This window comes from Mus musculus, chromosome 17 (assembly GCF_000001635.26).
Source record: "Mus musculus strain C57BL/6J chromosome 17, GRCm38.p6 C57BL/6J".
Classification (NCBI taxonomy): Eukaryota; Metazoa; Chordata; class Mammalia; order Rodentia; family Muridae; genus Mus; species Mus musculus.
Genome location: NC_000083.6, coordinates 88,013,500 through 88,037,989, shown reverse-complemented (window position 1 = coordinate 88,037,989; position 24,490 = coordinate 88,013,500). Strand labels below are relative to the sequence as shown.

At 41.1% G+C, this 24,490-nt stretch overlaps 1 protein-coding gene across 5 annotated transcripts in view; it reads left to right on the top strand.

The window, feature by feature from the left end:
- Positions 1-24,490, top strand: part of Fbxo11 (F-box protein 11) — a 75,187-nt gene that overhangs the window by 28,056 nt on the left and 22,641 nt on the right. For 3 of the 5 annotated variants that reach the window (NM_001081034.3, NM_001348248.1, NM_001379304.1), the window contains exons 2-4: positions 22,278-22,402; positions 22,510-22,591; positions 23,440-23,584. In NM_001081034.3, the coding sequence (NP_001074503.1) occupies positions 22,278-22,402; positions 22,510-22,591; positions 23,440-23,584 (352 nt within the window). The remainder of the gene's footprint in view (positions 1-22,277; positions 22,403-22,509; positions 22,592-23,439; positions 23,585-24,490) is intronic. The other 2 variants (NM_001379303.1, NM_001379305.1) reach the window with 1 other exon arrangement.

Genomic DNA, 24,490 nt, shown 5'->3' with positions numbered 1-24,490 from the left:
TTTGATTTGACCGAGTTTCAAATTGAAATTGCAGATCATGTAATAATTGCTTCTCTAGTAGAATAAAATCCAAATTTTACTTCTAGAAGTTCAAATAATGAAAATGAAAAATAGAAAACAAAATAGGGCAGACACCATCCTTACTTTCAGAAGAGAGTAGGGTGCTCTTTGAAATATAGTGTAGTTATTTACGTCGACTTCTGTACCTCCTTAAACTTTTAACAATCAAAATGAGGCTCAAAATAAGGATGCACACAAAACTAAAAATTACTTACTTAGGAAAACTTGATGCAAGAAGCAGATTTCTTGCAGAATAATAAATGGAACGAAAAGAAATAAGCCATATAGTGACGAAAACAAAATTGTTAAATACATCAATAGATCAAGTTGGTGTCTCTGTCCCCCCACACACACACACAATCACCCCTTATTTTAAAAATAGAACCAAAGTTTCAGACTGCAACAAATATGGAAGAGAGAGGAGTTTATTATGTCAAAAATGCTATTTTGTTTTGCTCTATTGCCCAGGCTAGTCTCAAACTTGTAATACTTCTGTCTCTGCATTCCTGAATGCTAGAGTTATAGGCATGAGCCACCATGTCCAGCTTAAGAACACTATTTTCCTTGTTTACAAGTATATCAGCTACACTTGTAACTATGACACACTAACCATCTTTAAACCCTCTTGAAGAAATATCCTGTAGCTCTACACCCAAGCTGCCTGAGTGAATTGTACCTTAGAGACAGAGCCACTAGGTCAGGGCCAACATAGGCAACAAAAAAAAAAGGGTGTGTGGGTGTGGAGTGGGGATGGAGAAGGCACCCTGGCTTGTCCCTTACTAATCACCTCACCTTCCTACACTTTCTTCTGTATAAATGGAACTATAACACCCTCTGTAGTACTGGGCTATTGTTGCTACTTTTCTTAAATAATATCCACAAAAAAGAATAGAAATCATGGACATTGATATTTTCTTGGTCAAAATAATCAGTTTGAAGGAATAAAGAAAGCTTAATCTTTTTTTTTCAACTCTTCCCTCCAACCCCCTTCCCTTCTCCCTCTCGCTCCAGCCCCACTCACTCCGACCCATAGGTTTGTTGTTGTTGTTCTGTTTTTTGTTTTTTTATTTGTTTCTCATTACGGACGGTTGTGAGCCACCATGTGGTTGCTGGGGTTTGAACTCGTGACCTCCAGAAGAGCAGTCAGTGCTCTTAACCACTGAGCCATCTCACTAGCTCAAGAAAGGTTAATCTTTTAAACATGTTTTTACTTTATTATTTTCTGTGTATGAGAATTTTCTCTGCATGTGTCTGTACCACATGTACACCACCTCTTGAGGCCAGAAACAGGCATCAGGTTGTGAGCCACCATATGGGTGCTGGGAAATGATCTGGGGTCTACTGCAAGAGTAGCCAGTGCTCTTGAAAGTTGTCTACAGCACCAAAAGCTCAGCCTCGAACACACTATCTGAAGTTACGTGATTTTACTTTTTTTTTAAATAAAGATTTATTTATTTATTTATTATATGTAAGACACTGTAGCTGTCTTCAGACACACCAGAAGAGGGCATCAGATCTCATTACAGATGGTTGTGAGCCACCATGTAGTTGCTGGGATTTGACCTCAGGACCTTTGTTTGAAAAGTGTTATGTATTTAATGTATATTAGATCACAACGTACATAGCACACATGAGTGCATGTTGATTCTTTGCACATCCAGTACTTTCCTGGCAACCCCAGGAATCCTGCACTTGGCTTTCCCACTCTCCCTAGGAACCCCAACTTTCCTCTCCCGGGCCAGAAATCTTTTCTTTGTTTTGTTTTGTTTTGTTTTGTTTTGTTGAGACAGGGTTTCTCTGTAGTCTCACTGTTCTGGACCAGGCTGGCCTCAGACTCAGAGACCCACCTGTCTTTGCCCCCAGAGTGTTGGGACTAAAGGTCCATTGCTCTGTGTCTGGTTTGTGAGTCTTTATATTATAGTATATCCTATTTGAATTTTCTCAAGAGACCTCATCAGTGGGCAGGATTTTTCTGGTGAATGAATATACTTTTTTTTTTTTTTTAAAGACAGTCTCATTATCAACTCAGATCTGGAATTAAATTCTAGAATTAAAGGCTTGCACCACCACAGCCAGTCCATACAATATGTTTCTAAGAATAAAAATAATCTAGTTAGTCATTCAGAAATATTTGGGACATAAAAAATGAAAAAAACATAAATCACATTTTTTAATAAAAACATAGAAAAGGTGTTCTTTCACTTTTTATGTTTACGTGAAAAGCTTTACTTAGTACAAGAGACTTTCTGTGCTTAAATCCTTCCTACTAATTTTCTTACAGCCAAGCATGGTGACACATAGTTTATAATCTCAGTCTCCAGAAGGACGAGGCAGCTAGACTGAGTTTGAGGCCAGTCTGGACTACAGAGTTGGGATCTTGTTTCAGAAAAGATAAAAAGGGGAAAGATTCAAGATTGTGTTATTGTCTATAAAATGATAGAAAGCTTTCCCCGCGGAGGTTCATTTGCTCACAGGTAGGTAGGTAGGTATACCAGGAAGGGGAACAGTAGGAAGGTGACCAGTTGTACTAACAAGGTAGTAGAAGTATAGTCAGTCACAATAAGTGTACTAGCAATATGCAGAAGAATTCCAGAAAGGGTCCTATATAAAAAATACAAGTTGTAAGTTGTAGTTGGAAAATTGGCTCAGTGAGTAAGAGTACTGGCTGCTCTGCCAGAGGACCTGGGTTCTGTTCCCAGCACCACATAATTCCAGATCCAGGAGTGTATATCTTTTGTTTCCTCCTGCTATATTACACACACACACACACACACACACACACCTTACTATATTAAAACAATTTTCTACATGTCTGAACTTAAAAACAGAAAGGGAAAATATCACACACACGCGCACACACAATCTCTTTGGAAATCAGAAAGTAAGGTGTAACAAATTTAGTGTGCCCAAAGTAAGCCCGTGTGGAACCCACAAGGAGCAACAAGTGTGTCAGAGTCCCAGAAGGACGGTTTAGAGAGACGAGTTCCTCTCCAGTGTGGGTCTATAGCAGGGGTAGACCTGGAGTAGGATAGTAAGACCTGGATAACCCAGCTAGGCATCCAGCCCCTCTCCTGGGTCTGCAGGTAGCCATAGGCCTGTTTAACTGGGGACAGATTACCAAAAGATACAGATCAGGGTCTTCAAACCTAAGATGATGTTTTAAGTGAGAAGTCTGTGTATGGGAAGGTGAAAGCTCTACTACCTTAATCTTTGCCTGTTTAAATACTAGTTTCTAGAAGTATCTTCCCAAGGGTGACATGCCTTCCCAGCGTGGCATTAAAGGAGATAAGTGACCTATCTAGACACAGAGTGAGAACTGAGGGTGTGGCTCAGTGTTAGAGCATTTGCCTTCATACACACAGCCCTAGAGTCAGTGTGCCGCCTCCTACAACCTCCTCCCAGGAGTGAAGCCTACAAGGAAAGTGGTAAACTCGCCAGTGTTTATACCGAAACCTAATTATGACCCTGTTTATTACTCTATGGTAGCAAGCTTTTTTATTTCAAGACTTATAGTTGTTTCAGAGTTATCAAGGTACCCCTAGTCACATTAAAGGGGGTTATAGCTATTAATACAGTAGCTGTGCCATAAAACAAGGGTAAGCAAGATGGCTCAGCCGCCAAGCCCCTAGGTCCCACATGGTAGGAGAGAAGGAATTCTTGCAGATTATCCTCTGACATCCTCACAAAAGTGTATACACACAAATACAAAACTAGAGAAAAATGTAAAAATAAAAATAGTCCTTTAGAAACTCTAGCACTAAACTTACATGTCAATATGGCACACTTTTTTTGTGAAAAGTAATGCCTTGAATCTGAAATTTCTCCTACAGGCTTGTGTGTGTATTAGGTGTTCAGTTCTCAGCCTGTGGTACTCTTTTGGAAAGGCGTGGAGCCTTTTGGAAGTGGAACTGGGCAAGGTATAGCCTAGCTAGCCCTAGTTTTGGTCTAGCTTTTATCCAAGATGCAGCAAGCATCTGCCACAGAGATATTTCAGCATAGTTTCCCTACCATTATGGATTATAACCTCTGAACTCAGATAAAACAAATCTTTTCCCCATAAGGTTTTTGTGTTTTGTTGTTTTTAATTTTGTTTTGGTCATGGTAATGAGAAAAATAAGTAATAGGCTAACTTCTCCATTAACACACTCATAGTAACATTGTTTATAATCTTGTGAGTCACTGTCCAACTTAACAAATACTTATCTGCTTCTGTACTTTTGTTTTCTTTATTATCAAGTAGGTATGTATTTATACATGTATTTATTACTAAGTTACTGGCTGTGTAGTTATGTGATCTATGGCATTGGAAATCTTGAGACCCAGAAAAGTTGATGGTACAGATAAAGTTTGGAGGCTGTAGATCTTTTGGTTCCATTCAAGTCTTTAGCTACTGCAATGAGATCCATTCAGCACTGTGGAGAGCTATTTATTTACTCAGTAGTTGGCTGGTTTAAATTTTCATCTTATCCCAAGACACTCTCCAAATTGATACATAAATTAACCGTTACAACTCTACCCCTTCCAACTTGGTATCCAAATTTATTTTCTTAAGTCATATATATAATCACTGGCTGTCTTCCAGTTCACAGAAATCCACCTGCCTCTGCTTCCTGAGTGCTGGGATTAAAGGCATACACCACCATACTTGGCATAATCTCATTAGAGATAATCTTTGTAAATAAATCTTTTTTTTTAAGAGTTAAGACTTGCAGTGGTGTGGTGCACATCTTTAACCCCAGCACTAGGGAGCAGAAGCATTTGGAGCTCTGCGTTCCTGGACAGCCAGAACTACATAGGAGACCCTGCCGCGCACGCCTTTAATCCCAGCACTCGGGAGGCAGAGGCAGGCAGATCGAGGCCAGCCTGGTCTAAGGAGTGAGTTCCAGGACAGCCAGGGCTGTGAGAAACCCTGTCTCAAAAACAAAACAAACAAACAAGAAAAGAAGAAGAAGAGAAGATAACAGGGAATGAGGTACAGCTCAGTGAAGGTGTGCTCATCATGCATGTCCCGACTACTTACACCTACTTACACCATCGCCAAAGGACCACAAACGAAGAAACATTTCCTTGTTCCTGAACTACTTAGATGATTATAGCTGCTGTTCATAACAGTTTCCTTTTGCTGCCTGTTCTGTATTCTTTTGCCATTAGCAAGTACCTCAGCTAGTTGCAGTTCTTTCTGATTTATGAAGGTCATGATAACTGAGTTGTAATTTTCTGTTGACTTTCATTACATAAGCAGTGATGCTATGATATGACCTGGAGAATCTCCTATATTTCAGACATGCTTTTTCTTTTCCCTTGCAGAGTTACTAGTGGCAGACCAATTTCCTCTTAGTGATCCAGATAAAATACTAGCCTAATAACTCTTACTGCTTTTTGATTCAGATACATGAGTGTTGAAAGCCACATGCTGATGTTAACTTGCATCTCAGTGGTGAAGTCACTTTATTTCCTGATGGGGGCATTCATTCCTTCTTCTGGAGCTGAGGTCTCCAGGTCAGAAGAGTATGTGCTCAAAATGACCCAGTTCTGAGTCTTAGGCCTGTAGACCCTGGCTACTGAAGAAACAGTATATATATTAAATACTAATTCAGAGAATACATCGCTGCTTGTACATCCTTTCCCCGTCCCTACAAAGTATTAACAATCTTCAAAGACTATTATTCTTTTTCTTTTTAGATTTATGTTTTTATTGTATATGCATTGGTGTTTTGCCTGCATGTATGTCTGAAAAGGTGTCAGATCCTCTAGAACTGGAGTTACAAACATTTGTGAGCTGCCATGTGGGTGCTGGGACTTGAACTCAAGTCCTGTGGAAGAGCAACCAGTGTTTTTAACTTGAACTATTTCCCCAGCCCTGAAAGACTATTATTTTATGAAGCCGAGCTGTTTTAGGAAGATGGTATTCAGTGTATTCAGGGAAGTTCACGAGCATTTGCTCGGCTGTGTCTATGGCGATAAGATGTTGTTCCTCCATTATCAAAGTGCTCCATCCTGGGAACAGTGCTGTGTCTCCACTGCTGACACTCACAGCACCCACAGCGAAGCTAGCATGCCTTCACCCCTCTAAGCCCTTTATGCTTGCTACTTGCTTATGGGTGCTTTATTCATGAGTCTATTGATCACTCCCAGGGAAGACCATTTTAGTATTTACTAAAATCCTTCTCTGTTGATGCCACCTTTAGTGGGCATTTATTTACATGTTAACACAAACATCTTGGAGCTTGCTCACTCAGGTTTAATCATATACCCCTTCTCCAGATTTCTTCATCCCCATTGAGTTGCGGATCAAATTCCTGACAAGCCACAGTTTTTGGGTTGGTATATAGCTGTATGTCTGGCTGTGTTCCTTATCACTTCAGTGGTGCCTAGAATGGAGTTGCAATACTAATCTATCCTTTGGAAGTAGTTCCTATATATTATACAGAAACAGCCTGTAAAGAGGGCCTAGTTTACTGGTGTCAACTGAAGAGAGTCACATGGGCAGGTGGGGATGGGGGAGATGGCAGGAGTGAGGATTGTCAGGAGACACTTCATCTAAGTTGCTTGTGCTTAGGGCCGCCTTGGGCACACTTGGCAGTATCATTGTTGTTGCCCTTTCACCTACCACTGTCATTGGCCCACATAAGTATATCTGATCAAAGAGCTGTAAGTAAACATGTGTTTGTCATTCCCAGTATAATGGTTAAGAGTTCCGTAGGAGGCTTTCAGAGGTCTCTTCTTGTTTTGTCCCTTCAGCTAGTAATCAGCAGTGTTAATGGCATGTGTTTGCCTATATGTGTGTGCATCATCCACAGAGGCCAGAGGAATCCCCTGGAAGTGCAGTTATAGATGGGTGTCTTAGTCAGGGTTTCTATTCCTGCACAAACATCATGACCAAGAAGCAAGTTGGGAAGGAAAGGGTTTATTCAGCTTCATCACTGAAGGAAGTCAGGACTGGAACTCAGGCAGGTCAGAAAGCAGGAGCTGATGCAGAGGCCATGCAGGGATGTTCTTTACTGGCTTGCTTCCCCTGGCTTGCTCAGCCTGCTCTCTTAGAACCCAAGTCTACCAGCCCAGAGATAGCACCACCCACAAGGGGTCCTCCCTCCTTGATCACTGATTGAGAAAATGCCTTACAGTTGGATCTTGGAGGCATTTCCCCAACTGAAGCTCCTTTCTCTGTGATAACTCCAGCTGTGTCAAGTTGACACAAAACCAGCCAGTTCAATGGGTGTGGGCTGCCTTGGGCGCTGGGAGCTAAACTTGGGTTCTTGCAAGAGTAGTAAGTTCTCTTTACCACTGACCCATCTTTCCAGGTCATGTTTATAGCTTTTAAAATGATCATTTCCATTTGTTTCCCAGTTAATATTTTTTAAGCGTTTGTCTCTTTTTTCTCTTTTATATTTAATCCTCAAAGTAATTCCACTAAGTGGTTATTTTTCTGCAATCTTACAGTTGTGAGAGGGAGGCTCAGGGAGGTTACAGATTAGTCCCACTTACATTTCTTAAGTAAAGTCTGAACACTTTGTGTTGGTTGGAATAGCCATGCTGTTTTCACCAGTGTCTTAAGTTTGTTGAAGATTTTATATGAATATAGTGAACTCTGACTCTGTGTAACTATTAGTTAGAATTAATTTGGGGTAGAAGTGGCTCATTGGTTTACTGCTCTTGCAGAGGACATGAGTTTGACTCCCAGGATCCACATAAGGTGACTCAAGTAGGTGCCTTTATCTTCAGCCCCAAGAGATACGATTTTTGAACTCTGCAAAAACTGTACACTTATATGTACACAGACTCTCACACACATAGACATGTTTATATAATTTAAAACTACCTTTAAAATGGCAATGACCCCACACACACAAGTTTTGAAAATATTTAGGGACTTGAAAGAGTAGTTTGTGAGTCCAAGTGTCCACTTAGAAAGCTTGTCATGACACCTGGAGGGATAGAGATGGGAGAATCCCTGGGTCTATTGATGACCTCCAGATTCAGTGAGAGTCCGAGCTACAGAGAAGCTCAGCAGTTAAGAGTGCTTGCTGCTTTTTCAGAAGTCTGAAGTTTGGTTCTCTGCAGACAGCTCACAGCTCTCTGTAGCTCCAGCTCCAAGGAATCCAGTGTCCTCTCCGCTCGCCTCCACAGGCACCTCCCACATATGCGCCCACCCACAAGCACATGCACATGAAAAAGACTGCAAAAATAAGATGGAGAACAATAGAGCAGGACACCCAAGCACGGCCCTCTGGACTCTGTACACGCAGGCCTCGTCACCCACACAGAAGGCAGGGAAGCCGAGAGATGAGCTACTGTGACAGAAGAGACCTAGGTTCCTGTCTTATTTGTCCACTGCATTCTCTTAAATATAAGTTTTATGTTGCAAATTATCTATACATGCTTCAGCTCTCCATCTAGCAGGAAATGGCAGGAAGGGCTTTTTTTTTTTTTTTTTTTTTTGGTCTTAAGAATGTGTCCTAGAGGGCATAGCCCCGAGTCTATTCAGCAGCGTGTAGGTCGTTAGATGCTCATCGCCTCCATCACCTGTGGTCGGTCACAGATGGACCACAGCAGCTGCTGCTGTGCATATGTGTGCTTTGTTTTCAGATCTCTTACTGATAGTATGGCGGTTCATGTGTACAGCGAAGGCTATACTCCTGTGCTCAGTTACAGTGTAGGAGGTCGAGATGAAACTATAAAGTACACGGGTGTTTTTATTTAGACATCTCAGCATATGTTACTTAACAAAAACACTTTGCAAGGCCAGGCATGGTGGCGTACGCCTTTAATCTCAACACTTGGGAGGCAGAGGCAGGCAGATTTCTGAGTTCGAGGCCAGCCTGGTCTACAGAGTGAGTTCCAGGACAATCAGGGCTACACAGAAAAACAAAACAAAACAACAACAAAAACATTTTGCAAAAACAGGCAGAAAGTGTGTTCTGGTTTCTCCATTCTTTTGTGTTAAAATCCCTAATGTATATATCTGCCATTGACCTACTGAATAAACTAGCTATTTACCTAACTTTTATGGATTTATACTCAATCTTGACAGAAGCCACTATTGTTTATAAACAACACATTAATTTTTTTGTGCTTTGATTTTGTTTTTGAAAAAGGGTCTCAATATCATGGCCTGGTGGATAATAGGTTGGCCTCAAACTCATAGTGATTTGCCTGCCTGCCTGCCTGCCTGGGCCTCAAGTGCTGGGATTTTAAGCATTTGCCACCATACCTAGCACACAGCTAACTTATTTAATGAATAGAAATACTTTTTAGGATGGATTCTATTTATTATAATTAACTTGGTATTACAAACTGAATATCAGTGAAGTTTTATTCACATGCTTTTGTAAACATGACCAAATTGATAACTTTTTAACTGAGGTAAGCTTAAGATTCCAGCAAATAGACTATTTTTGTTAATTATTTGTTTAATAATAGCAAACAAAACTGTAAATCTTGTTTTAGATTTATCTTTGTGTGAAGGATGCTGTATTTCTTTTTTTTTTAAGATTTATTTATTATTATACATAAGTACACTATAGCTGTCTTCAGACACCAGAAGAGGGCATCAGATTTCATTATGAATGGTTGTGAGCCACCATGTGGTTGCTGGAATTTGAACTCAGGACCTTTGGAATAGCAGTCAGTGCTCTTACCTGCTGAGCCATCTCGCCAGCCCAGATGCTGTATTTCTTAAAAAATTAATCTATACTTGAACAATTTTGTACTATAACCCCAGTTAGGTTGTTGTTGTTGTTGTTTTGGGTTTGTTTTTTGTTTTTTGTTTTTTTCCCCCAAGACAGGGTTTCTCTGTGTAGCCCTGGCTGTCCTGGAATTCACTCTGTAGACCAGGCTGGCCTCGAACTCAAATCTTCCTGCCTCTGCCTCCCGAGTGCTGGGATTAAAGGTGTGCGCCACTATGCCCGGCAGTCCTGGGTTCTATAAGAAAGCAAGCTGAGCAAGCCAGAGGAAGCAAACCAGTAAAGAACATCCCTCCACGGCCTCTGCATCAGCTCCTGCTTCCTGACCTGCTTGAGTTCCAGTCCTGACTTCCTTTGGTAATGAACAGCAGTATGGAAGTGTAAGCTGAATAAACCCTTTCCTCCCCAACTTGCTTCTTGGTCATGATGTTTGTGCAGGAATAGAAACCCTGACTGAGACAGTTCCTATATTAGAAGCCTAAATCATATTTAGGGCATCCTACTAAATTAATGCCTTCATTATCAGAGTATATAGAGTGCACTGAAGGTTTCTATAACTGAGTTGTTTCAGACCCATTAAATGAGCTATTTAACTAGAAATTAAAATATATTTTTATTTGCTGTGTTATCTGCCAACCTTAAATTAGAACATATTCTATAAAATTAGTGACTGATTATTTCAGGACACTCCCCCTACCCTACCCCCCAAAAAGAGGCTTAAGTAGTTTTTTGTTTGTTTGTTTGTTTTTTGATTTTTTTGTTTTTTCGAGACAGGGTTTCTCTGTATAGCCCTGGCTGTCCTGGAACTCACTCTGTAGACCAGGCTGGCCTTGAACTCAGAAATTCGCCTGCCTCTGCCTCCCAGGTGCTGAGATTAAAGGCATTGCGCCTCCACTGCCTGTAGAATTCTTATTTAATAATTAGCTTATTGAGGAAAGTTTTTATTTTGTTTTGTTTTTATGATGAGGCTTTCCCTGTGTTGTAGCCCAGGCTTGCCTTGAAACCTTGGTCTTCTGCCTCACTCTCTGACTAGGGACGTTCTTGGGGTTACAGGCGTGCCTCTGCTGGCCTGGTCATTGTTGTCTGCTCTATAGTTTGACAGTTTAGATTTTATTTCCTACATTGACACAGACTCTAATGCAGCAAAACATCTTATATTCAGAACTAACGTTAATGTTAAGTCTTCTGAACAAGATTGTCCTGGTTGCTGATTAGTAGTAGTAGGCCTGGGACTGTGATAATTGCTGTTAAGGGAGGATCCAAAGACAGAAGTATACATTGTGCATGTTTTGAGACTTGAATTTGCGTTGTTATTCTCACTCTTCCTCTCAGCTCTCCACATCTCTCCAAGTTGCCTGATTTCATTAATACCATGGGTCTGTGTTACTCCTGGTTTTCCATGGGTCTGTGTTACTCCTGGTTTTCTGTCTTAAGCTGTGGAGCTTTTTCAAAATTCAAAATACTTTCGGGTGTAAATTAAATCTGATCCAGCATTTAAACATAAAAAGCCTCATCGAGCCAGTGTTGTTTCTGACTTTCCACAGCTGCAGTGTGTCAGCATGGCAGTCTGGTTTTCCTCCCTACAATACGGCACAGTACAGTGCTCACCTGGGTTCCATCTGCCATCTCACAACCTCCACGTTCTCCCCTCCATAAGACGAAATGCTGCCTGAGATTGGCTTGGGCTTACCTGTTCCGCCATGGTAGTAGGTGTGTGAGATCAGCTGCAGTGGCTGATCAGATGTTTTTATGGTCTGCAGGCCACTCGGTGTGCAGCTGAGTTTGAGACCATAAGTCTCAGCCTTAAAAATGGGGTGGGGAACCCCTCATTTTTCCAGTGGAGCAAAATGACTATGTGATTATGGTTTGTCGTATCTTTTTATCTTTCTCTGAAGTGTTTGTGGTGCTGTGGTACCATGGAGGCCAGAGAACAACTTTCTGAAGCTGGCTCTCTCCTGCCACCTTTATTGGATTCCAGGGAGCAAGAGGTCTCTAGGCTTGTGCCGTGTTTTATCCACTGACATTGTCTTGCTGACCCCAAGGCTAAATTTTTGATTAATGTTGGTCAGATTCCAGGGTAAAATTTTTAATTAAGATAGGGATTAAAATCTTATATTCATAATTGACATTTACATTTGCTAGCCATCAGTGTGAAATAGTCAATTTTTAATATCCTGGTTATGTGACTTCTGGCAAGAGCTAACCAATTGGAACAGTGGTAGAAGTTTTTAAGTGTGTGTCGGTATGTGTGTGTGGAGGGGGCTAGTGTGTGGGTTTGTGTGCACGTGTGCGTAAAATCGGGATCAAACTGAGGAGATGTGTGTCTGCCAGCCTTGCCCAGCAAGTGCCTTTAGCACTAAGCCTCTTGCCTACCCAGAGAATATTGTAAATATTGTAATTATTTGGAATTAAGTGCTCAGAAATCCTATAACACCAAGAGACAGAAACAATATTGACTTTTCTGTGCAACCTAACATAGTTTAAAACCCTATATACTTTATTGTTGGGGGGGGGGGCGACAACACAAAGTCTTCCATTAAGTGTCTGTTTACTTTAAAAATAGATATAGATGTTTTGTTTTGTCGATTTATTAAAAAAAGAGATTCTGTACTGTTGGTGGACAGACAGAAAAATTGACAGGACAGCAAGAAAAAGAGAATCCCAGCACTCGAGAGTCAGGCAGACTGTCTCATGTGGCCTCTCTTAAAATAACGTGCCACATAAAAGCTTAATACCTTATTATTCTGACTTATATTCTTCCATTTTACTATGATGGGTCCTGGGTCCCACCTTCAGTTTCAATTAATTGTATTCATTTATAGTAACCCAAGAGAAGCATTTTAAGTGACATTTTGGCGCCATCTGCTGTTCTGTAATGTGATGTTCCATTTACATTGATAAAACTTGTAAGGAGATTAAAATACGTTTAATATTTTTGCCCATATAAGCACAAAATTGAATTTATCTGCCTTGATCTCTGCATCTGACAGAGACTATAGACTTGCATACAAATACTTTTGTACTTCTGCTGGTTTTGAATATTCGCCCAGTGCCTGTAAGTTTCTAAAGACTTCGCTTACAGAGTCTCCATGAAAACGGCTCCTGAGGGAAAGGCCCACTCGTCCCCACACCTCCAGTCATGTTTTATGCCTATTCTTGTCTTTGAACACCTATTTTTTTATCTTACATAGGCTTGTTTCTTACCTATATAGTTCCACTGCTGTCCATTCAAATAAACACTCCCCCCATAATTCTAAACTGCATGTATTTAGCACCTTTCCCTCAGCCCCAAAACAGGGTTGTTGTTTTGTTGTTGTTTGTTTAATTTTTAAAACTGATTTAATTATGATTATTTTTATGTGTGTGTTGTGTAAATGAATGTATGTGCACCATGTGCTTGGTTAACGCCCAAAGAGAAGAGACGAAGTGCACTGGAACTTGAGTTACAGATGGCTGTCGACCATCATGTAGCTTCTGAGAATTGAACCCGAGTAGTCTGTAGGGCCAACAAGTGTTCTTAACTTAGCTGAGTCATCTCTCCAGAGCTTGCTTTTTTTAAAAAAATAAATTATTTGCTTACTTCATGTTTATGCCTACACTGTAGCTGTCTTCAGACACATGAAGAGGGCATCGGATCCCACTCTGGTTGTGAGCCACCACGTGGTTGCTGGGAATTGAACTCAGGACCTCTGAAGAGCAGTCATTGCTCTTAACCATTGAGCCATCTCTCCAGCCCCTCTCCAGAGCTCTTAAACAGGGTTTTCATTTCCCTCAGGCTACATCTCAACTCCAACTCTGTAGCTTATACTAGCTTTAACTTCTAATCACCCTTGCATCTCTTCTGTGATATACACATGTGCATATACATATGCCTATGTATAGCTTCTTTTTATATAAATTATTTCCAATACAAATACAGCATTGTATTTTGTAGTCATAGTCTTTAAGTCTTACATGATCTATCTTGTACTTTGTCTAGTGTAGCAATTTGTATATTATTTTGTTTAGTAATTTCCAGGTATAAGTCTCAACAAATGTCTCCATGTCTATACATGAATATAGGTGCCCCCAGAGACTAGAGGCACCTGATCCTTGTATAGCTAGAGATACAGGTGGTTGTGAGTAATGACTCAGGTCCTCTGCAGGGACAGTACCTACAGTTAACTGCTGTGCCCTTATTTTGTAGTCTTTGAAAATTTGCATGTACTATTAGGCATATAGACTTGGAAATTTGTTGTCTTAATTGAAAGACTTGCCTCCACGTGGTAGGGTTTTTTTGTTTGTTTGTTTGCTTGCTTGCTTGCTTTGTTTTGTTTTGTTTGTTTGTTTCCGATCAGGCTGGCCTCGAACTCAGTGTCCCACCTCAGTTAGGTAAATAGCTAGTATTGAGATGTTGTTTTTACCAGGCACTATTATCAGCTAGATAATAATTACTAAGATATCTAACCATGACACATTTCAAAAATTTTTTAAAGATTTATTTGTGTACAGATTTCTGCTTGCATGTATGCCTTCATACTAGAAGAAGGCACTGAATCTCCTTATAGATGGTTATGAACCACTATGTGGATGCTGGGAATTGAAGTCAGGACCTCTGGAAGAGTAGCCAGCACTCTTAACTTCTGAGCCATCTCTCCAGCCCTGACACATTTCCATTTTTAAAATGTGTGTGTGAGTGTGTGTATAAGAGGTCAGGACATCTTTCCATAGTTGTTCTACCATGGACTCTGGGCATTAAAAGAATTCAGATTGTCATCCTATAAGCACTGTCACCTACTGAGCCAACTTGTGGCCTACTTAGTTATTTCCATTTTGTAGACAAAGGGAAAATGAAGTTCAAGAATGAGAAACTGAGCTGGGCAGTGGTGGCACACGCCTTTAATCCCAGCGCTCGGGAGGCAGAGGCAGGCGGATTTCTGAGTCCCAGGCCAGCCTGGTTTACAGAGTGAGTTCCAGGACAACCAGAGCTACACAGAGAAACCCTGTCTCAAAAAAACCAAAACCAAACAAACAAACAAAAGGATTGAGAAACTAAGGTCAGGAGATGCCTCAGTTAGTTGGTAAAATACTTCACTGTGTAAGCATGAAGAGCTAGTTCAGATCTTCAGTAACCATAGAATACAGGCCCAGCAGCATGGGTCTGTAATCCCAGTATTGGAGAGGCAGAGACAGAGGCCCCAGGAGCTTACTGGCCAGCGAGTGAGCTCCAAAGTCAGAGAGACGCTGTCAAAATATTTTAAACAATTTGAAAAAGAGTATAAAGGCCATTACCGTATATCTTCCATACGTGTGCACACACACAAACACACAAATTTCTGAACAGAGCAGGACTAATACCAGATTCTAAACAAAGGCCAGTCTTTGTAGAACTTGTACCTTTACGTTGTACTAAAGAGTCTCCAGTTAATACGGATTTTCTTCTATGCCCCATTACATTGTAGTTTTTCTACAAGCCTCTAAAATACTACTGGCAATAAGTGTAGTTCATAATACTTAGTACAGTTTGTATTTAGATAGTGCTTTAGTTAGCAATTTAGCAAATAAAACCTTAGCTGGTCACAAACTGCTTATCCTTCTGCCTTAGCCATTGAAGATTTGTACAGTCATGGCTGCCTTGTTAAGTGATGCTGGTATTTTTGGGTTTTGGTTTGGTTTGGTTTGGTTCGGTTTTCTTTAGAAACATTACTAGAATTGTACTGTGTTATAGTTAACTATAGACAGCTAAGCAGAGCTGGTACCATCTAAGACAGCTACTTTATTGGAAGAAAGAGAGCAGATAGGACGCAGGGGCATTAGCAGTTATCTTTTCTCATGTATGCAGTTTAGGTGATGACATCAGTTGTGTATCTGGTCCCTGAGGAGGCCAAAGGGAGGAATTGGGGTTATAGATGCGTGTGAGCTGCTGTGTGGGTGCTAGGAATTGGATTTGGGTCCACTGTGTGAACAAGTACTCTTTAACTGCTGAGCTGTCTCCAGCCTCAGTTAAATATTGAATGGTTGTAAGAATAAAATGGGAGCCAGCAGATGGCTCAGCAGTCATTGCTGCTTGTGCAGAGGATCTGAGTTCTGTTCCTCACATCCACATCCTCCCCCCACCCCCGTAACCACCTGCACCTCCAGCCTTAGAGCACCCACCACCTTTTCTGACCCCACGCCAAGCACACACCCTTACCTATGCTTAATAATCATTCATATATATATAAAATACATCATTGCAGGGTACTTTGTAGCACTGTATATATATAAAATACATCATTGCAGGGTACTTTGTAGCACTGTATATATATATATAAAATACATCATTGCAGGGTACTATGTAGCACTGTATATATATATATAATACATCATTGCAGGGTACTATGTAGCACTGTACTTACTGAATGGTGAGGTTTTGAAATTTTGTAACATAAATATAGCGAGAATGGTCTGACTGCATATTGTATGGCAGGGCAAACCTGCTTTTCAAAAGCAGATTACAATACTTACCTTTGGATTCTCTATCTTAAATGCCTCTGCTTTAGGTTAAAAAAAAATAAAGTTTAAAATAAATGTTGTCTTAATTTCAGTTTATTCGTGAGTACTTTTACTTTGGAAAAGGCTGAGGTGGTTCCCAACTGTGTTAGAAACAGTTGCCAAGTGGTGGGTTCTTTGCACTCTGATACTTGGAGCTCTTTCTAAACACACGGTTGTTACCGGCACAGATATGACGATTTCCAGTCTGATTTATGTCTCTAGTAAGTAATTTGGATAGATGCTCTTTATGTGTGTGGAGGGGATAACTACTGTAAATTTCCATAAACTATATTCTGTAAACCCGTGATATGGCAAGAGAGAGGGGGGGGGGGAGAGAAGCCTTTGAAATAGTTTCCCACCGTCCAAGCCCCGGAAACCTTGGGTAGGTGTGGACAGAATAGAGAGTGGAGTAAAAGGTGACTCAGGAAAATGCCATCAGCAACTTAGCAATGAGGGAAAATGTAGCAGAAAATGTATCTCATACACACACACACACACACACACACAAAGATATTTTAACCTTATGCTAAATAGATACCAGATTATTGTTACTTGTGTCCTAATACATTTTCATTGCTACTTAATTATAAAGTCTTTTAATATTTACTTTTAAATTTAGAAACCTGTTTCTTTCCTTTAGTCCCTCCTTATCCCAGTGGTTCCAATTTATTATGAAAATTGTAGTGTGTGTGTGTGTGTGTGTGTGTGTGTGTGTGTGTGTGTGTGTGTAGGTTACATAGCAAAGCCCTAATTGGCTTAGTCAGTTAGTATTTGGAAGCTACCATGGAAGATAGATCAGCTCCTTTTTTTTTTTTTTTTTTTTTTTGGTTTTTCGGGACAGGGTTTCTCTGTGTAGCCCTGGCTGTCCTGGAACTCACTTTGTAGACCAGGCTGGCCTCGAACTCAGAAATCCGCCTGCCTCTGCCTCCCAAGTGCTGGGATCAAAGGCGTGCGCCACCACTGCCCGGCTAGGTCAGTTCCTTTTATTTCTTTTTAGTTTATATCATTTTATTTCTCCAGTAAACTTCATAGTTCTCATTAGTTATGGGAATTAAGCAAGGCTTTCTAGAGAGGAATCAACATTTGCTGAGTCTTTAATAGGCCCTGAGCTGAAACAGTAAAACAAAGCTCTTGCCTTCAGGAGTTATAACTCTGTTAAAACATAACAACAGCAAAAGTAAAAACAGTTGAGGCAATTGTCTTAGTCACTGTTCTATTCTGTGAAGAAAACCAAGACCAAGACAGCTCTCAGGAAAAAAAAGTAATTGTGGTGGCTGACTATGGTTTCAGAGGCTTAACCCAATATTGTGGTGGAGAGCATGGTGGCAGCAAGTGTTGTGCTGGATCTATTTAAATGTCACAGTATATAAAATAAAGGTTTGCTGGGCAGTGGTGGTGCACCCCTTTAATCCCAGCACTTGGCAGGTGGATTTCTGAGTTCGAGGCCATACTGGGCTACGGAGTGAGTTCCAGGACAGCCAGGGCTACACAGAGAAACCCTGCCTTGAAAAAAAAAAAAAACAAAATAAGTAAGTAAGTAAATAAATAAATAAATAATAAAGGTTTATAGCCTAAATAAATGACCTAGAGACACAGTGGGGAATTTTTAGTATATTTAGTATATTTCTTTCAGAAGCCAATAGATAACCATACTACCTCCATTCACAAGAAAAGACAGACTATTTCAACTACACTGCGAAAAGCTTGCTTTTTAGAGATTTTTAAATTGGACTCTGAAATGTAGACTATAGGGTCTGGAGGTATACCTCAGTTGGTAGATATACAGCCTGGTTTTATGTCAACTTGATATACGCTAGAGTCATCAGAGAAGAAGCCTCAGTTGAGGAAATGCCTCCATAAGATTGGACTGTAGGATGTTTTCTTAATTACTGATCGATGGGGAAGGGCCCAGCCCGTGGTGGGTGGTGCCATCCCTGGGCTGGTGTCCTGTGTTCTATAAGAAAGCAGGCTGAGCAAACCAGGGGAGGCAAGCCAGTAAGCAGCACTCCATGGCCTCTGCATCAGCTCCTGCCTCCAGGTTCCTGTCCTGACTTTCTTCAGTGACAGACAGTGGAAGCCAAGTAAACCCTTTCCTCTCCAACTTGCTTTGGTCGTGGTGCTTCAAGGCACAATAGAAACCCTAGCTAAGACAGTGCATAGACTTCTTGCCTAATGCAGTATGCCTTGTTTCAGAGACAAAAGACTATCATGCTCATTCTAGACAGAAACATTTGTAAAAATTAACCATGTAACCACAAGTGGGATGACTCCACAAATAACCTATGTCACATGGGCTGACTAGTTTCTAACTACAGTGCAAAACAGTTTTCAAGGGTTTACTTGAAAATGATATAAAAAGAACAGTTTTTATGATGCATCCCAGAATAGTCTCAAACGCTTGTTCCTCCAGCTTAGCATAGCTTCTTGCATGCTAGGGTTAATAAGCATGCGCCCTGACACCTTGCTAAGAACAGTGTTTAAGTGAAATAACAGCTAAACTTTAAGCTAATTATGCTGTTGTGCCTCGGGCTTCTATTCTTTCTTGTGGAAATATAAAGTCTTGTGGTTTTTCTTTTAGTTATACTGGGGATGATTGCTATTCAGTGGCTAAGTCTATTCATTAAGCAATTGCAAAGCCGTGATTTGGCAGTTTTATTATTTTCCTCTGGAGTGTTTATCTGTAGGGAGCTGCTTTCTGTCCACTGTTAGATGATGGCTCCGTTGAAGTCAGGAAGAACATTTTTTTTCTTATTGTATGAACTTGAGTACTTTGCCTGAATGTATGTCTGTCTGTATAACATATGCTTGCCTGGTACCTGAAGAGGTCAGAAGATGTTAGGTCACTTGGAGCTGGAGTTGTGAGCCATCATGTGGAGGCTAGGAATTGACCCTGGTCCTCTGGAAGAGCAGGGTCTTAACCACTGAGCCATCTCTCCAGTGATCCCATCTTTTTGTTAGCCAATAAGACTGTAATGGTTCATATAAAGTTGGCCCAGGGAAAGGCACTATTAGGAGGTTGGAGTAGGTGTGGACTTGTTGGCAGTAGGTGTGTCACAGTGGCTGTGGGTCTTCAGACCCTAGTCCTAGCTGCCTGGAAGTTGTGTTCTCCTGTTTGCCTTTGGAACAACATGTAGAACTCCCAGCTCCTCCTGTGCCATGCATGCCTGCCTGGGCACTGCCATTCTCCCGCCTTGATGATAATGGACTGAACCTGTAAGCCAGCCCCAATTAAATGTTGTCTCTATAAGAGTTGCCTTGGTCATGGTGTCTGTTCACAGCAGTAAAACCCTAACTAAGACAAAGAGCCTCTTCAAATTGACTCTCTAAACTATGGGAAGTGTGTGTGTGTGTCCTAAACAAGTTCCATATATAGATACATGTATAGGGTTTTTATTTGTTTGATTGATTGATTGATTTGTCTGTTTTGCAGTTTGAGCCTTATACATAATAGGCACTCTTACTAAGCTATAATTCTCAGATTTGTTTACTAACCTGTATATTAGAAGTAGTTCTTCATCACACTATATAGAATTGCTTTATACTTTGTAACAGCCACAAAATAGTTCCTTTGTGTAGCTGGTTGACGGTTATTTTGGTGGTGGTCTGTAGTTGTAGAGCTACTGCAATGAATGTCTTGGTATGCATTACTGATTTTCCACATGTGTGAGCATGGGTGCAGGATCAGTTGTCAGAAATGGAACAGCTGAGTGACAACTTGACACATAGCCTTCCAAAGAGCAATGAACAGTCTGTCTCTCTCTTTCTTTCTCCTCTCCCTTTGTTTATTTGTTTTTGTTTTGTTTTTGTGTTTTTTTCCCCCTCTGGTTTTTCGAGACAGGGTTTTTCTGGGTAGCCCTAGATGTCCTGGAACTTGCTATGTAGACCAGGGTGGCCTGCACTCACAGAGATCCGCTGACACTGCCTCCCAAGTGTTGGGATTAAAGGCGTGTGCCACCACTACCTGGCATTTTTTCTCCTATTTGTGATGACTCTAGTGTGTAAAGAATCTTTTGGATCTTGGATAATGTGGTAGATAAAAATGACCACACTGTAGTTTTTATTTGCATTTCCTTAGTTTGGAACTGTCTTTCCACATCTTATATACAACTACAACTAGCCTATTGATCATATATTGATTTGTGGATACATTGCCCCTTTGTAATGTACTGCAGTCATTTTTTTCCCTAGCCATCTTTTTCTTTTGTCTGGTAGTGTTTATGTTTCAAGAATTTGTACTATCAAGATTTTCAAGATTTTTAAAATCCAAGCTACAGAGGCCCCCAGCTCTCTAAGAGCTGAGTTTCGTTTTTTTTCCCTAGTATGTGAGCGTATGTAACCTACAAACCGAAGTATCTCCTAAAGAGTCATGAGGTTAACACTAACTCATCCTGCCTTCTACTCTAGGTTTCCAGATTTCACGGATTTCACGTACTGGGGTGGAAGTGTTCTTTTTACAAGAGCCACAGGTTGCATTTAGCCTCACCCTAGCTCTTCAAACCCTATAGCAGAATGTTTGTGCTCTGACAGCTTTGTTTGATCTTCATAATTGATTCATGGTGTCGATCTTTGTTAGGAATTTCGTAGAAATTCTGTGCTGTCAGGTGGTACAGTTTCAGTTTGTCTATTATTGATGTTAACTTTGAGCTCCTAACACGATTGGCATTTATTCTGTTTCTCCTTCTAACCTGTGGGCAGGTGACTCTGCACCTTACTTGCCATCCTTGTCAGTGGCTTCACTGGCTTACGGGTTAAACCTTTGTTTGGGTTATTTGATGCTCTAGCATGACTTTGCCTTTTTAAGCTGACTTCCACATTTTATTTATTTATTTATTTATTTATTTATTTATTTAGAGCGTTTTCTTTCTGCCACAAGATATTCTAGGCTTATTTTGTACTTTCTTGCCCTACGGCCCTGAGATCTACCATTATCCCAACAAGGATGAAAATGTCCTTTTATAGAAAATTACTCAGAAGCGAGGTCCAGCCCAGCCATGCTCCTTATTTTGGGAAGCTTTGTGTTCTTAGCTGTGAAGAGAGCTACTACTGATAAGCACCGTTTCCGTGCACATCTGAGTATTTACATCTGCAGTTCTATAGCTGCCTGAAAATCAATAACTTCACACTTTATACCTTTAATTCTAGGCTCAACATCAAAAGGCTTACTGGTGCCTTCTGGTTCTTTGCTTGTTTGATTTTGTTTTTTGTTTTTATATGTATATGTGTACATTTATAGCTGTTTTCTTGAGCAGAAATCAGGCTTCCATTATCCTGTGTGTTTACTTGGCCTCATATATTTTGTTTTTGTTTTTTCGAGACAGGGTTTCTCTGTGTAGCCCTGGCTGTCCTGGAACTCACTTTGTAGACCAGGCTGGCCTCGAACTCAGAAATCTGCCTGCCTCTGCCTCCCTTCTGGGATTAAAGGCGTGTGCCACCACGCCCGGCTCTTGGTCTCATTTTACTTAGTTCTGCGTAAGTGTCTGCTATCCCCTCACCTTGGTGAGGCTCTCTTCCTGCTCTGCCTGAGTCCGCTCCCTTTCCCTCCCTGTTGCAAATTTCCCTCGTGCTCTTAGTCTGTAGCTTCCCCTAGCTGGTGTCTAATACACAGCAGGTGACCCACCACCCCACCCCCCCATCCCCCCCACCCCCCCCATCCCCCCCACCCCCCCATCCCCCCCACCCCCCCCATCCCCCCCACCCCCCCATCCCCCCCACCCCCCCATCCCCCCCACCCCCCATCCCCCCCACCCCCCCCCCATCCCCCCCACCCCCGAGACTTTGCGGTGGCACGGCTTGCCTGTCTGCTCACTTCACTCTGCTCTGTCCTGTTCTTCGGAACGACACATCTCTTCACACACCCCCTTTTTTTTCTTAAAGTTTTTCCAAGTTCTATAAGATGTGGAATATCTGCCAGATAGTCATCCAGTCGGCTGGAATTCCATACAAAATTCTGTTCTTCCTTCTCTTGCCAAATTTGACATTTTAGTAAAAGGACTGACCCCATTTTTCTTTTCTGTTTTACAGATGATGTTCCTGCAGATATGGTTGCAGAAGAATCAGGTCCTGGTGCACAAAATAGTCCATACCAACTTCGCAGAAAAACTCTTTTGCCAAAAAGAACAGCGTGTCCTACAAAGAGCAGTATGGAGGTTAGTTCATTGTAATTGTTTTTGTAATGAAAAAAATGGGTCACGTTTTTAGAGAATTATATACAGTAGGAATACTTCATTGATAAGTTTTCTTCTTGGTTTTGAAGGGTGCCTCTACTTCGACTACAGAAAACTTTGGTCATCGAGCAAAGCGTGCAAGAGTGTCTGGAAAGTCACAAGATCTTTCAGGTATTTTGAATGGGAAGTGAAGTTTTAAAAGTTTATATTTGAGCCTAGGTGTAGTGACACATGATTTTAATCCTAGCATTTAGGAGTCAGAGGCAGGGGATCTCTGAGTTCAAGACCATGCTGGAGAGTTTCAGGACAGTTAGGGCCATATAGAGAGTCTAGTGATGACGGTGATGATGGTGATGATATGGTAAGTGAAACCGAAAACTAAATATTATCTGAAGATATTGAGTAGTTACTATTTTAAAGTACTTAGAGCTCTAATCTTTCCCTCTATAACTTATTTTAAAATTTATTTTTACTTTTAATTATGTGTGCTTCTGTGGCTAAATAAGCTGGAAGGAGGGCATTGGGTTTCCTGGAGCTGGATCTACAGGCTGTTGTGAGCTTCAGGTTATAGGTGCTGAGAACCAAAAAAGGGTCCTCCGCACGACCCGTACAAAGTTAAATGATGAGCTGTCTTTCCATCCTGTCTTATTTTTATATAAAAGTTTTTGGGTTTTGTTTTTTGTTTTTTAATAGCCACACTAAATGGTATAGCCATAACCACTTGGGAGGCTAAAGGGCTGGAAAAGGAAGTTAGAGTGAGTTCAAGACCAGCCTAGGAAGCTTTTCAAGACTGCCTTAAACACAAAACAGACAAACAAACTAGATAACACATTGTGTGTGTGTGTGTGTGTGTGTGTGTGTGTGTGTGTGTGTGTGTGTGTGAGTGAGAGAGAGAGAGAGAGAGAGAGAGATAAAGGGAAAATAGATCAGTAAAGGCACTGTTTGTTAGATAAAATAATTTCTTTAGTGAGGAAGTCACCCTGTTAAATGACCCTGTCCTGTCTGTTAATCTCTGTTAGCAGCACCCGCTGAACAGTATCTTCAGGAGAAGCTGCCAGATGAAGTAGTTTTAAAAATATTTTCTTATTTGCTGGAACAAGACCTTTGTAGAGCTGCTTGCGTGTGTAAACGCTTCAGTGAGCTTGCTAATGATCCAATTTTGTGGTGAGTGATAGCTCCTGTTGCCTTGAAAGACGGACGGTGTGTGACACCGAAGCTGCAGGGAAGGGAGGTGGAAGGGTGGGCTTCTTGTTACAACTGAGTCATTAAAAGAAAATGACAATGGTTATCATAAATGTGGAGAACTTGTTAATCCAAGAAGTACTATAAACAAGAAGTTATTCCTGTCATTTACATTTCATAACAACCGAGCGATTTGCGAGGGAATCTTTTATTTATGGAGTCCAGTAGCATATTGAAGACAGAATCTTCTATAGCACAGGCTGGCCTCAAAATGACTATGTAGCTGAGGCTGCCCTTAAACTACCGATCCTCCTGTTTTCAGCCAACACTCCCAACTCATTTTGTTTTTACATTTGTTTGTTTGTTTGTTTTTATGAAGCAGAGTTGGGGTTTAACAAAGATATTTCAGTATAGACTATGTCTGTGTGAAGAAAGAGATGCTCAGAAGAAAGTAGGGCATGCCAGGAGCATGGGTGTGGCCTTACCAAAGAAAAGTCAGGTGAAGTAAGATATACCTAAGGGTTAATACAGGCTTCTCCAAGGAGTGCAGCCTCATTTTTTAAAAGCAGAGTTAGTTGGGTGTGGTAGCACACATCTTTAATCCATCCCCTGCAGAGGCTTGCAGAGTTCAAGGCCAGCTTGGCCTACAAAGAGAGTTGCAGGCAAGGCTAGGCTGCGTAGTGAGACCACGCACTGTGTGTTTGGTGAGGCTGTGCTTTCTGGGCTGGAGAGACAGGTCAGTGGTTAAGAGCGCTTATTGCCCTTACGCTGACCAGCACAGCCAGTTTAGGGTTCCAGTATCTTTTCGAGTCTCTGCAGGCACAGCACATATGTGGTGCATACATATATGCAGGTAAAACACACATACATTTTTTTGATTTATTAATT